At 41.9% G+C, this 14,448-nt stretch overlaps 1 protein-coding gene across 1 annotated transcript; it reads right to left on the bottom strand.

Moving 5' to 3' along the window:
* Positions 1-636: 636 nt before the first annotated feature.
* LOC115502722 (zinc finger protein 679-like) lies at positions 637-8,386 on the bottom strand. Its single transcript, XM_030298404.1, has 3 exons — positions 8,344-8,386; positions 1,235-1,361; positions 637-743 (listed from the first exon to the last, which is right to left on the bottom strand). Exons 1-3 carry the CDS (start codon positions 8,377-8,379, stop codon positions 637-639), a joined length of 270 nt encoding a protein of 89 aa, XP_030154264.1. The 5' UTR covers positions 8,380-8,386.
* Positions 8,387-14,448: the final 6,062 nt, after the last annotated feature.

Below are 14,448 nucleotides of genomic sequence, written 5' to 3'. Positions count from 1 at the left end.
GCTGACTCTGTGTTGTCAGCAAAAAGCTCTCTGTACTGCTGGAACTCACGAACCGTGAGATCATGGCTTCAGCCAACGTCAGACACTTAACCAGCAGATCCACTCATGTGCACTGAGAAATGAACTTTTGAAGTGAAATAAACGATTAGATTTTCTCATTTGAGAGAGGCGCTTTGCTATCTGATGAGATTACTGGATTTCATATTTGTGCAACTAAGATTAAAGCTTCCATAATACTGGAAAGCATAAACCAGATAACATGTAATCTCTGTCTCCAGTGTTCCTGAGATTTCTGCACCAAACCCCAATATGCCCACCACTACCCTGACACACTTCTCACATGAGGCAAAACAGAACTCAGTAATGGATTAGCATAAAGTTCGTCAGAAATAGAGATTTCCCCAAGACCCTCAAAGCAATGAAGAGCCAATCACGTTATGGAGGCCTCACAGTGGAACTGAAGGAGAATCTTAAGAGAAGGCAAGATCATGATGTGTTGGAAGGCAGGTATCTGCTGAGAGGGAGAGACATAAAACTAGGCTTCTCAAACTTATTTCCATTTGAGGAGAGCTGCTCAAACCACATTTAAGGTCCATCTTCCTCCTTTACATTTGGATTTCATCTCTGTCATCTGTTTCATTCCCACCTACCTGGGTGTGAGGTTACCGTGTGATTTCTCTTCACATCCCAGAGCTCCTTTTGTTCCAAAAAGATGACCAGGTCTGGCTTTGACAAAACAAGACCTGTTTATCAGACAAAAGGAATATGAGTGTGGCTGGAGATTCTATCTTTCAACCCAGTATTGGACTCAGTAGACAAGAGAGAACATTGTAGAATTCTAGAAAATTATTTCCCAGATGATGTTGCCCAACAACCCCTTTAGAACACATGGGAGGGTTTCCAGTGTTCAGATCTTGACCTCTACTTCCAAATAATACCACTACAATAATGAGTTGAAATTGGTATTTAAGACGTGGGAATTCCCATTGTATGCCACTCAATATTTAGAATTGACATAAATCTATAGAAATGACGATGTTACTCTACAGAAGGGAAAACTAACCTGAAAGGAAACATCATGAAGATATTTCTCTACATCTAGAAACCCCTTTTTCCCTGACTGCAGGCATCTGAATCCCACTCATGCAAAGAGGAAGCTTCCAAGAGACAATCTTCAAAGGAAGGAACAAAATTCTGAGTGTGGTTTGGGAAGTCTGGAAGGAGTTATCCTCACCCAAGAAGAGAAGGTGTCCATAGTTCTCTAACATCACATCCCTGTACAGTTCCTGCTGACTGTGGCTCAGGCAGCCCCACTCCTCCTGAGAGAATTCTATGGCCACATCCCTGAATGTCAGCAACCCCTGCAATAAATACCATAGTTACTGAATGGCCATAAGCAGAGGTCATAATGGTACCTAAGATGCAAGAGGGAGTTAATGTCACTAGCTAGAACCCCAGACCTGACCTTCACTGCTTACCTGCTTGTACCCACTGACCTCAGTCCCACATTTTACTTAACCCTTTTTTCTACCTTATCTTTTACTTCAGGCAAAACACCCCATGGGCATAGTGTCCTGTGGTGGAAACAAAGTATCCAATAAAAGCTAGTGAGTACTCTGAGGAAGAGCTTGGATTAACTCAATTTGAGCTTAACCCCTGACTCACACCTATGAAAATGAACAATAGAGTAAACCATGGAATGAGGTCAGTTAACTTTATATCATTATGCTAAAAAAATTAAATTTTTATTTCCTTTAGAGAGAGAACACAAGTGAGGGTGCAGCAGGGAGGGAGGGAGAGAGACAAAGACAGAGACAAAGAGACAGAGAGAAAATTCCAACCAGGCTATATGCTCAGTGTGAAGCTTGACTTGGAGCATGATCTCAGGACTATGAGATCATGACCTGAGCCTAAATCAAGAGTCAGATGCTCAACTGACTGAGCCACTCAGGAGCTCCCTTTTAACTCAATATAATACCCAAATCTCCACCCAAGAAGGATCACAAATATTTTACTATGTAATATACAGAGTATGTACGGAACTGTTTTCTTAAGGTTCATGTGTAACCTTATCACAAGCTGGACATAAAATGATGACATACCCTTTCTGAATATCCACCCTAACCCTAAATAAAAGTAAACGATTTCTCCTGCCTCTGAGTCTCTGCTTTAGAAGTTATTCCCTGTGACCTCCTTATTTCCTGTAAATCAACTTTTCTTTGTCTGACATCCCCACGTGGTGTAGTGGTTTTGTGGTTCACCAAGGACTAAACTCCTGTTAGCTCAGTTATATTAGGAGCACTGGTTCTAGCTTAGGTGAGTTTTCTGCTTTCTGCAGTAAGAGAATTTGCAACACAGTATCATGCTCTAATATATTCCCTAACATTGAGATAAGAACATTTATAAATATTGTGTTTATTCAAGTGAATTTGTAAAATGAAGACATCAACACAGCCATACACATTTTTGAATCCTTTATTTACATCATACAGTACATGTGTCTATTTCCTAAATGGAAAATTTTGGTGAGTTACAAATGTACTTAGCATATTCTAATGTGAATTAGAGTTTAAAACAGTGCACTGGGGATCCTGTTAAAATGCAGATTATGTTCAGGAGTTCTGGGATTGGGTGGGTGTCTGCATTTCTAACAAGACATTAGTCTATGGGCCAAGGGATACATATTTCAATAACAAAGAAGTAGAATTCAAAGACAAGAACTCTTGGAGGACTTGGAACTGAATGGGTTTTATAGCAATTACAAGTTCTTCTAGGATAGCAAGAAAGGTGACAAGCCTTTCCAATCATTTCCTGGTTAGTAGATAGCATCTAACAGGTTCTCATAAACTCATGGAAAATAAATAATAATGATCTAAGAGAACAAACACATTATTCTTCCATTTTTATGGAATATTTTGTCAAATATCCAGTACATGGTACAGATCAGGTTTTAACCCAGGTTAACTGACCTAAAGTTGATCTAAAATGACACATAGGTCAATAAACAGAGGGGACCCTAAAGCAACGTTCATAGCAGGTGTCAAGCCTGAGAAGAAGGTATCCACACAAAATTGATCTTTATACATTCCATGCACACATCCATTCTGAAAGTAGTTATATACACATTAAAAGTGATAGAAGAGAAAATTATCAGGATGACTAAGAAATATATTTAATGAGGGGTTCGCCAGATGACTCAGTCTGTTAGGTGTCCAACTCTTGATTTTGGCTCAGGTCATGATCTCATGTTTCCTGAGTTTGAGTCCCATCTCAGGCTCTGTGCTGAGTGTGTGGAGCCTGCTTGGGATTTTCTCTCTTTCCTCTCACTCTGCCCCTCCTTCTCTCTCTCAAGAGAAGGAAGGAAGGAAGGAAGGAAGGAAGGAAGGAAGGAAGGAAGGAAGGAAGGAAGGAAGGAAGGAAGGAAGGAAGGAAAGAGAAAAAGAAACATTTTCAATGCCATGAAACTCATAAATCTAGTTGTAGATGATCATGCTTAGGTCTTTCACTCAACTATCAACACAAACACATAGAATTATATAAATAACACAGTATTTGTGAGTCTAGTATGATTAGGGATGCAAGAAGAAAAATGTTCACCTTCAGCACAAAGACTGCATGTTTTTTATTTTTTAAATGTTTGTTTATTTTTGAGAGAGAGAGACAGAACATGAGCAGGGGAGGGGCAGAAAGAGAGAGGGAGACACAGAATCCGGAGCAGGCTCCAGGCTCTGAGCTGTCAGCACAGAGCCCAATGCAGGGCTTGAACTCATGAACCATGAGATCATGACCTGAGATGAAGTCAGATACCTAACTGACTGAACCACCCAGGCACCCCTAGATAGTTTTGATAAACATCAAATAAAGGCTGCTTCCTCCATTCTGTTTTTCAAGTGTTTATTTATATTGTGAGAGATGCATGGGCTATCAGGGTATGAAAGGTGGAGGGGCAGAGAGGGAGAGAATCCCAAGCAGTCTCCAGTCTGTGTCTGAGCTACCCAGGGGCCCATGGATGATACATTTTAAAGGGTCTCCTGACTGCCCTTATATCTCACTAATAGTTAATGAGCTGAATCATAAGCACCAAAGAAATCTTGCAGAAATAGTTTTACAAGTAGAAAGCTAAAGAAACATTTGTAATTGAACTCTCAGTACACCTACCCTTCCCCTTGAACATACATATAAGCTCCAAGCAGCCAAAGTACAGTTCGTTCTGCCCACGGGTCCTGTCCCTGTGCTATTTCAGTAAATTCCCTGTCTTGTGCCATACAGTAACTCAAGAATAGCATCTTGACCATAGTACTCAATGATCCCATAACATACTAGTTCTTGGAAAGCTTTTTTAAAATTATTTTTGAAAATTCTTACTTTATTTTTTATTGAGAGAGAAAGACAGAGGGCACAAGTGACTGAAGGTGTGAGGAGGGAGAGAAGGGGAGGGAGGGAGAGGAGGAGGGAGGGAGGGAGCAGGGCACATGTTCACCTGAAGTGGGGCATGCGCTCAACTGAAGTAGGTCTTGAGGTCACACCAAATGGGACTCAAATCAACAAACCATGAGATCCTGACCTTAGCCAAAGTCAGATGCTTAAGGGAGTGAGCCACCTAGGTGCCCTGAATTCTTTTTTTTTTTTTTCCTTTAGACATTTACTTATTTTGAGAATGAATGAGCAGAGAGAGATAATTCCCAAGCATGTTCCAAGCAAAAAGCATACAGCCTGACATGGGCCACTATCTCATGAACCATGAGATCATGATTTGTACCAACATCAAGAGTTAAGGCTTAACTGAGCAAGCCACCCAGGGGCCCCTCATTGAAAGCTTTTGTTTCAATCATTTGTGCTCTATTGTATTTCAGGATTTTAAGACACTCAAACATGCTTATTATGTGATTTGTCTTTTTCTGAATATCCAAAAAGTAAATACAGGAATATGTCTGTGTCATGACTATGGAGTGAAATAAAAACCTATGGGATGAAGGAGCTCCTGGGTGGCTTAGTCGGTTGAGCATCTGACTTCCTCTCAGGTCATGATCTCATGGTTTGTGAGTTCAAGCCTCACATCGGGCTCTGTGCTGACAGCTCAGAGCCTGAAGCCTGATTCAGATTCTGTGTCTCCTTCTCTGCTTCTCCCCTGCTCATGCTGTCTCTCTCTCAAATAATAAATAAACATTAAAAAAAAAAAACCTATGGGATGAAGGTCTGTTTGATTTAGAACCTCTACTCCCAGAAGTCAATAGCTCTACTACATAAAGGTGAGGGGCTTTGTTGCCCAGAGGAAACTGATGTGACATGGGCCAAGAGTAAATGCTCAAAGTATCGAGGTGTTTTTGCTGAAAGAGACTTTTTTTTTTTTAAACATTTTTTTTTTCAACGTTTATTTATTTTTGGGACAGAGAGAGACAGAGCATGAACGGGGGAGGGGCAGAGAGAGAGGGAGACACAGAATCGGAAACAGGCTCCAGGCTCTGAGCCATCAGCCCAGAGCCCGACGCGGGCTCGAACTCACGGACCGCGAGATCGTGACCTGGCTGAAGTCAGACGCTTAGCCGACTGCGCCACCCAGGCGCCCCGAAAGAGACTTTTTATTAAAGACAGGGATAGGATCCAGGGGAAGAATTGCAATGTGATTGGGAGGAACCACTGATTATATACTTCTAAGGGGAAGGGGGAGGAAGCTGTGGGGGAAGCCGAGCTATCCCAGTCTGATGGCAAGGCCCAGGCTGTGGACAGACTGGTGACTGCAAGGCGGCGCACCGACAGTGAAGCTTCTTGTACCCCAGGTTTTAGGTAATTTGGCCTTACTAAAAGTACCTGGGGTATTGTCTGTTGGGGAACTGCCCTCGCCAGGCCCCCTGGGAAAAGAACCATTAGGAAATAAAATAAGGTTCTGCAAGAAATTGTGCAGCCCTATATTTAGCCCTTGCCATCCCCTATGGAGACTCCTCTACGTACAGGAAGGATAGCCTCATACATTTGCCAGCAAAGGAGGCCAATAAAGGAGAAACATATGGATTTGAAAGCCTCACTCTGGCAATTAAGGATTGTATCTACAGGCACAAGTCACTCTAACCCTAGTCCCACTTGGCCTCCAGGAGGCATTCCAGATGATGATAATGATTGAACCTAGTTGGTTAAGGTACAGGATGGTTCATTATTTCCTAGGTTCATTGTCTCTCTGAGAATCTATGAGGCATGGGTTTCTAAGGCTTTTTCGGCCCCTTCCCGGCACCTCGGATGGAGGCAAACACATTGTTCTTCTGGCTTCCAGTGGTTCAGGAAAAACAACTAGGAGGTCATGTCCCTGTAACTGTTCCACTTGAGGTGTTGAGAGATAGATGACCTTTCATGAAAACAGCAAAGCAAATGCTTTATAGATTATAGAATAAACATAGATGCATAATGGAATAATGTAAGAAATTAAACAATAATCAAAGGGTGGGTATGAGGGAACATTATGAGAAAATCGCCATGTTATTTCTTAAAGGTTGATGACACATAGGAACATTTTCAAAATTAGGTAATGTTAGAAAAACATAGATGACGTATGCTACAAGGAAATCACTAGCAAATATAATGCCACGTTTGCTACAATAAATTGGTCAGTTCAACACACTGCTGTTGTCCATGTCCATTTTTATTTTTTGTTTTTATTTTAGTTTTGTTTTATCTTCACTTTCTCCCCAACACCATTCATCCTTCAGGAACCCCTGGTTGGTTGCTGGAGCTGGACTCCAGCAGTTGGGGGGTGGGAGGGGGAAGGGGTGGAAATAATAGATGTTTCTAAAGGATTTTTATATGTTAAGGACTTACAGGATACTGGAAGTCTGGCTATTGTCAAGCTAAGGTTGCTTTTGCCTCTATAAAAGCATTAACATTAAAGCAGTTGTGAATTCCTTAAGGAATATCTTCCTCTGTCAGCCTCAAGTATTTGTCAATGGGTTGCAAGCTGTAAGAAAACTTATTTTTATCTGCATTTCTTTTACCTTTGTTTTCCTCATCAGAAACTACAAAGAAGTGGTTCCTGGGTGGCTCAGGCAGTTAAGGGTCTGACTCGATTTCAGCTCAGGTCAAGGTCTCATGGTTTCATGAGTTCCAGCCTTGAGTCTGGGTCTGCACTGACTCTGTAAAGTCTGCTTGTGATTTGCACACTCTCTTTGCAACTCCCCTGCTCCCGCTCTTTCTCAAAATAAACAAACTTAAAAAAAAAAATACAAGGAAAGAGAAACTAGGAGAAAGAAGGTTCCAATTTAAATGTGATGGTGTCTGGAAATCGCTCAGGGAATCTGCCTAAAATCATTACAACAGATAAGAAGGAAAATAGGAACATTACGGGTGGGTGGGTGGGGGGGGTAATCTGGCAGAAAGCCAAAGCCAAGTAAAAACAGAAGGTAACATCAACTGTAAGGAAACAAATTGATATCTGCCTATAGCTCTGGACATGGGATCACTGGTATGTTCTTGAGACCCACAAACAGTAAATCAGAATATAAACAACTTTGAGGATACAGTGGATTTATATAGACTTCAATCACATATACTTTCCATTTCCTGTAATATCTAGTGTATCTTAAATAGAGTATGTTTTCCACATACTAAAAAGCAAGAATTTCTTTTTATAGAACGTTCCAAGTTATTCTGTGCCTCATATCCATCTTGCATATTTGTGTGTTTTCATAATCCTACTCTACCCAGAGCAGAGAAAGCATTCAGATTAGACCTAAATGGGAACTGTTTTCCTTGAGTGCTATCCCAGAACCAGCAAAAGGACACTTGGATTCAACACCTTCCCCTCTGGATCTGTCACAAAGGGAATATTTTCAATACTTGCAGGAATTTAATTCTAAGTGACAACTGTTGTTGCCCTACTGGAAGCCATGTCGGAGAGAAGGGAGAGAAGTCTATGGGATATGGGGGAGGAGTGTTCTAAAGACATAACCTAGATTATCATTTCTGAAAGGTTAAGTATTAGGTGAAAACATAAAGCAGACCCATCAGAACTAGAAAGAATGAAAGAATGAAAGAATGAAAGAAAGAAAGAAAGAAAGAAAGAAAGAGAAAGAAATCAATCAATGGCTTTTTTTTAAATTTTCTTTCAGAGAGAGAGTGTATGTGCATGCAAACAGAGGAGAGAAACAGAGAGAGAGAATGGAATCTTAAGCAGGCTCCATGCTCAGCACTAACCCTGATGCAGGGATGGATGGTAGGATCCTGGGATCAGGACCTGAGCTGTAATGAAGAGTCTGATGCTCTCTGAACTGAGCCACAAAGGTGCTTTGCAATTTCTACATGCATGGAATTTCCTGAGAAAAAGACAACTGGGCCTCTAGCCTGGGAAGCAAGGCTTACCTGAGAACAGGCCATTTCTTCTTTCACCTCCTCCATTAAATTTCTTTCTCAGAAGATCTTTGTGGAGAAATTGCAGCTGAATGAGATGTCTTTAAAGCCACCAACACAGCCTCTGCACCTATAAACTGCTCACCTGTAGGCAGCACTTTGAAATGCAAAAAAAGGCCCACTTCCACTCCTTTGTGTCCTGAGCTATTCAGAAACTATGAGCTTCTACTTGGGGACAAATTTCTGAGGTTCCCTTACCTTCTTTGAGGGGGCCTCCCCTCCCGCAGATGCCCACAAATTCTGCTTGAGCATAGGAACAGTGTGCTACATGGACCTGACCCTCCCCAACTCCTATGGAGGAGACCTTGTTAACCTCCCCTTGAGCAAAAGTCTGCACTCAACTCTCATAAATTAATGGGAAGACTTCCTGCTTAACTCTGGGCTTAAGAATTATGATAGGAAAAGATAGGATTCTGGAAGCAGAAAGGGAAAGATTAGGACATGAGGTCCCTGGGTGGGGAAAAACACATTTTAGAACAAGGCTGGGAGTGTCCAAACACAGCAAACCCCCTCAGGCATAAGGTTCCTTTTAAGACTGTAACAAACACTACCTACTCACCCCCAGGTTTCCCTCAAGAGTTTGACTAAAAGACCTAACTAAAAATAAGTAATAGACCCAAGACTTAGAACCCCCAAGAAACACTATGGCCATAGACCACCCCTCATACAATGGAAACACACCAATCAAATGTCCCCTCTCTCTAAACAGAGATTTTCTACTACACTTACTTTCTTATACTCTAATAAATTTTTGCCTGTTGCTCATTTTGTGTCCACCTCTTCATTCTTTGAAGCGGGAAGACCAGGAATCCCGGGTAGTGAGGGAAAAAATCCTGCAACAGAATCCCCTGGAGCACTTCAATAGAACAACACTGTGGTTTCCACCCACTTAGTTGAGGGAATCTTGGGGGGGGGGGAGGGGGAGGGCAGCAGCAATGATCCTTCTTGAAACTCCACACGTGATCCTATTGGGAAGCATTTGGGGAAGTGACCACGCAAAAAACGGTCACCAAGTCTGTGGTTGTTATCCAGATTTAAATCCTTTCCCTCTCCACTGATCAGTTTCTGGGGATTTATACATTCTCCCTCTTTCTGCTTCACAGAGGGAGAGACCCTTCTAAATGGCACTTTCCGGCTTTCCCTTATACATGCAAATGTCTCTTACAAAGGAAACTATATTTTTATAAGTTTCCTTGTAAGTACAAAGTCGAACAAAAATCAAAATGGCAGCATTAAACCATCAGCGAGGCTTGTTATTAAACGTATAACTTATTTTTCCCTTTTGGAACCCCCCCCCCCTTATGTCTTCTTAGCCTTTAAAAAAAATGTTTTTTAATGTTTATTTATTTGTGTGTGTGAGAGAGAGAAAGAGAGAGAGAGAGTGAGCTGGGAAAGAACAGAGAGGGAGACATGGCTCCAAAACAGACAGCAGAGAGACTGATGTAGGGCTCGAACTCACTGTGAGATCATGACCTAAACCAAAGTGGGATACTTAACTGAGCCACCCAGGTGCCCCTCTTAGCCTTTTTTTTTTTTTTTCAACGTTTTTTATTTATTTTTGGGACAGAGAGAGACAGAGCATGAACGGGGGAGGGGCAGAGAGAGAGGGAGACACAGAATCGGAAACAGGCTCCAGGCTCTGAGCCATCAGCCCAGAGCCTGACGCGGGGCTCGAACTCGCGGACCGCGAGATCGTGACCTGGCTGAAGACGGTCGCTTAACCGACTGCGCCACCCAGGCGCCCCCCTTTTTTTTTTTTAAATGAGAAATCGAGGACCACACTGAAAACATGATGAACAAGGCTGGTAAGGCATACACAATTCCTGTCAAAACCGGATGGATCCTTTATTTCCCTACACCCCACTGGCCCCTTCCTGGAGGTGGGCTTGCAGTTCTGAAGGCCCTAACCTGCCTCAGCCTTCTAAGCCCCCCAAAGCAAGAAAGCTACTCTTTCTCTTTATCCCAAACTCTGTCTTCATGTTTTATTTTGACTCTGAAGCACCAAGGTCAGTTTTCAACGGAATGAATGTGTAAGAGAGGAACATATTTTTTTCTTTATTTGTTTTCTACTCTTTGGCTAGTTTAATAATTCAACTGACAAGACAGTTGCACAAGAGAAAAAGTATTCTTAATTATAGGAACATCAATTATTTGAGGCTCAAAGACAGGGGATTGATGTTTATGTGCCATTGTGACTTAAGGAGAAGGGGGTAGGGATTCAGAATTTCAAAAAAGGTCAAGTACATTCACAAGAAAAAGGAAAGAGTAAATTTTGCCAAACAAGTATTTGCCAGGCCAGGCCAGTAGCTCTTTATAAAAAGTTCCTCTCTGGTATTAGCTCTTTTCTCGAAAGAGGTCCCTCATCTAATTTATATTTGGTATAGCAGGCTCAGAAATGGAAGACATCTCCCTTTGCTGCAGCAGAATAATACTAGAGAAAATTCTGTTTTCACACTGGGTTCCTTCCAGCTTGTCTCTTGGCTCAGGAGGGAGACCCTGAGGAGAAAGCAAACCTGAGGGGAACAGGAACTACCCCCTCAAGCCACAAGGACTGCCCTGAACCAGAAAGACCCCACCCCTGATTGAAACCTAGACAATTACGGGGCGCCTGGGTGGCGCAGTCGGTTAAGCGTCCGACTTCAGCCAGGTCACGATCTCGCGGTCCGTGAGTTCGAGCCCCGTGTCAGGCTCTGGGCTGATGGCTCGGAGCCTGGAGCCTGTTTCCGATTCTGTGTCTCCCTCTCTCTCTGCCCCTCCCCCGTTCATGCTCTCTCTGTGTCCCAAAAATAAATAAACGTTGAAAAAAAAAATTTAAAAAAAGAAACCTAGACAATTACATATTTAATCTGCACTGTCTACCTGCAGGTACCCACTCACTTTTGCCCCCATTTCCCTTATATAAACCTGTGTCTCCAGCACATTGGAGACAATCTGTGAGACATTAGTCAGCCATCTTCCCAGTGTTGATCTCTCTGAAATAACTTCCTTTCTTATCTCACCACTTCTCATCTCTCTGCCTTTGGATTTTATGTATCTCAAGTGGCTGAACTTGATCTGTTTGGGACCCCAGAGACAGGCGCTCTTGCACCCTTTCCTGCACACCAGGTAGCAGAAGAGAGATGAGTGGTGGCAAAACCAGAATGGGATTTTTGTCAGCAAGGTCAGTACTGAGAAGGCAGTGGACTAATGTCTCAAACACGGTCTCCAAACTGCTGAACATTCTTCCAGGTTCATATAAAGAAAATGTAGGACAAAGGGTGGTGGTACATGCAGATGGTGAAGGTCAGGCTGATCACTGCATTGTTGTCAGGGATGTGGGGTCTTGCTCTTTCAGGGCAGTCCCTATTGCTGGGGTGTGGGGGGAGTTTCCTTTCCCATCCTGGGATGCTTTGTCTGCTGGGGCTTCTACAGGAGCTAAAAGATGAGCTGGAAAGGAGTGAATCAGGAAATATAGATGAAGGTCAAAGTGGAGACAGTTGAAGGCACTGCTGGGTCCTCTTTCCATTTCACAATGTCTATGTATATTTATTTTTTAAAACTTGAGTGACCATTAGATGTTCAGAAATGGAAAACAGGGGGCTCAGTGGGTTGGCTCTTGAAGCTACCATGGCATAAATTTGGAGAGTCCACACACACATGGACATTACAAAGTCAGGCAGGCAAAATGAGGTATAGCTCTCATCCTGAACTAAGGAGAAATTCTGGGATTTCAAAGTAAAGAAATGCATTGACAGGCTGAATAGGAGAGGAGCAGGTGTTTGGTGAAGAGGTTCAGGACAGTCACTCCCATCCCCACCCAGAATGTCCCACTTTGGCATGTGGATTATTCTGAGCTGAAAGTACTTGAAAGTCCCCATGGTCTCAGGGGAAAGGTTTGCTCTTCCCTTCACCATACAGAAGAATCTAAATTGAAGGTCCTTTCCAGAATAAAGGTTATTAGCGAATACATTTTCTCTGAGCGACTCATCTCTATGGTAGGGCAAATGTCTCATCACTAAACTTCTACTCTTCCTATCACCCTGTGAAGTACATTCCTTTCCTTGAAATCCCAGGCACCTACCCCCTTCTCCTCAGTTCAGAATACGTATACCTCATTTTGCCTGTCTTAAAATGTCCATGTCTAGGTGGATTCCTTGTACACGTGCCATTACACTTGATTTTCTCATGTTAATCTGTCTTCAGTCAATTAGACCCTTGAAGGGGACATAAATTCTTGCCATGTGACATAGGTAATTAGATGTTTGCTCTGCCATACACATAGATCATTCAGATAAAATTTATCCTGGGTAATAATGCTTGTTTTGGAAAGGGCACACAATTTGGAATCCTGCATGTAGTTAAGGAAGGTACCAAAGTTTCTCTGGAGCCCACAGGGTCTTGACTGCCTCCAGCTCCAAATAATCCTAATATGCCAAAGTGGTACATTCTGGTGGGGCCTGTCCCAACCCCTTTCAAAGCATATTATGTAATGAGAAATTATGAGATTAAGGCACCAAAACATACAGCATTTCCTTCAATGTATCTGACTTGGGGTTTCAGCAAAATATTAGCGCCTACCATTGAGGCATGGGAGGAGCAGTGAGCCAAACCTCTGACCTCCTCTAATCTGTTCAGTGAGGGGAGAGCCCAGGGTAGGGCCAGACCTGGAAAAGCTTAACAACAGAGGGTTCTGGATGAGCTGTGGAGGCAGAGGGCTCTAGGCTACTAATCTCCCTGCCTGTGGGATATTGTCAGTTTTGTCTCTCTAAATTTGTCTAACAAAAACTTTGTACAATTCTACTCTACTTAAGTCAATCCCCTATTTTATGACATAAAATGATAAGTGATTTAACAAACACTTAGAGGTTTCTGGGACAATACTATAGTTGGCCCTTGAAACACAGGTTTGAAGTGCATGGCTCTTTCTGCATACAGTTTTTGTTCGCATAAACACAGAATACTGTAAATGTATTTCCTTATGATTTCATTAATATTTCTCTACCTTACTTTTATTGCAAGACCGTGTGTGTGTGTGTGTCTGTGTGTGTGTGTGTGTGTGTGTGTGTGTATAAAATACAAAATGTGTAATTGACTGTTATCCGTAAGGTTTCCAGTCAACAGTTGTCGGTTAAGAATTATGTTTTCAAAGTGTCATAAGTGATACAGGGATTTTTCACCCGCATAGCGGTGTTGGTGCCCCTAACCACTACATCGTTTAAGGGTCAACTACATTTTATTCTTTACAAGGTAAACAAATACAAGTATTACTACTACTAACAACTAGTTTCTTTGTGGATGGCCTTCAGGGGCCACCTTTGTACTCACAAAACCACAGAGAAATGAAGTCATAATCCCCCATAAATCATCCCTTCCTTGCAGTTACCCCAAAACCTTAAATTCAACCATTTAAACATTTGCTCTGTGAGACTGGAAGTCTCTCAATTATAGAGGTCATGGCACTTCATCTCTGTTTTTCTAATAACCATATTAAATATAAACCATCACTTTCTCTATCAGTTTGCATCTCCAAGCCTCCTCAGAGTTTGTCACGGTACCTATAAACACATTTTAATCCTGACAAAAACATCAAATTCCGTATTACAGATTAAAAAAACAAAAAAAACAAAATAAAACAAAACAAACAAACAAAAAACCCCACCAAACCAGGGTTTCTCAAACCTGAATTGTATAGAAACTTGGGAAAGACTGAAAAACTGATACAGAGCAAAGGATATTGCAGGGAGATAATGACTATAAATTGCTATTTTGGATAACATCCTTGTGGAGGAAAAAAAAATAATTGAAATAGTGAAATAATAATTCTGTAATTCTATAATATTAAGGTGCCTTGTTAGTTGTATGTTTTGTCAAAAGTACCAGAGCAATGTCCGACGTCAAGAACAGGGAACAGGATGAGGAGTATATGAGAACTGTGTTCTCTCTGCCACACTTCTGCAATATTAATTTATTACATAAAAAAATTCACATTAAAATTATAACTTTATAGGGTCCCCTGGACTGCCCAGTCTATTAAGCCCCCGACTCTCTTTTTCAGCTCACTTCATGATTTCACAGTTC

The sequence above is a fragment of the Lynx canadensis genome, chromosome E2, assembly GCF_007474595.2.
Source record: "Lynx canadensis isolate LIC74 chromosome E2, mLynCan4.pri.v2, whole genome shotgun sequence".
NCBI classification, from domain to species: domain Eukaryota; kingdom Metazoa; phylum Chordata; class Mammalia; order Carnivora; family Felidae; genus Lynx; species Lynx canadensis.
Note: the sequence above shows the minus strand (reverse complement) of the source record. Positions and strands in the feature narration are given on the sequence as shown.

Excerpts from the sequence above, each read along its gene's own strand:
- LOC115502722 (XM_030298404.1), bottom strand. The coding sequence starts at position 8,379 with ATGGAGGAGGTGAAAGAAGAAATGGCCTGTTCTCAG. Across the intron at positions 1,362-8,343 it reads AAGAAATGGCCTGTTCTCAG|GGGTTGCTGACATTCAGGGA; the intron begins GTAAGCCTTGCT and ends TATTTATTGCAG. Across the intron at positions 744-1,234 it reads TGGACACCTTCTCTTCTTGG|GTCTTGTTTTGTCAAAGCCA; the intron begins GTGAGGATAACT and ends TCTGATAAACAG.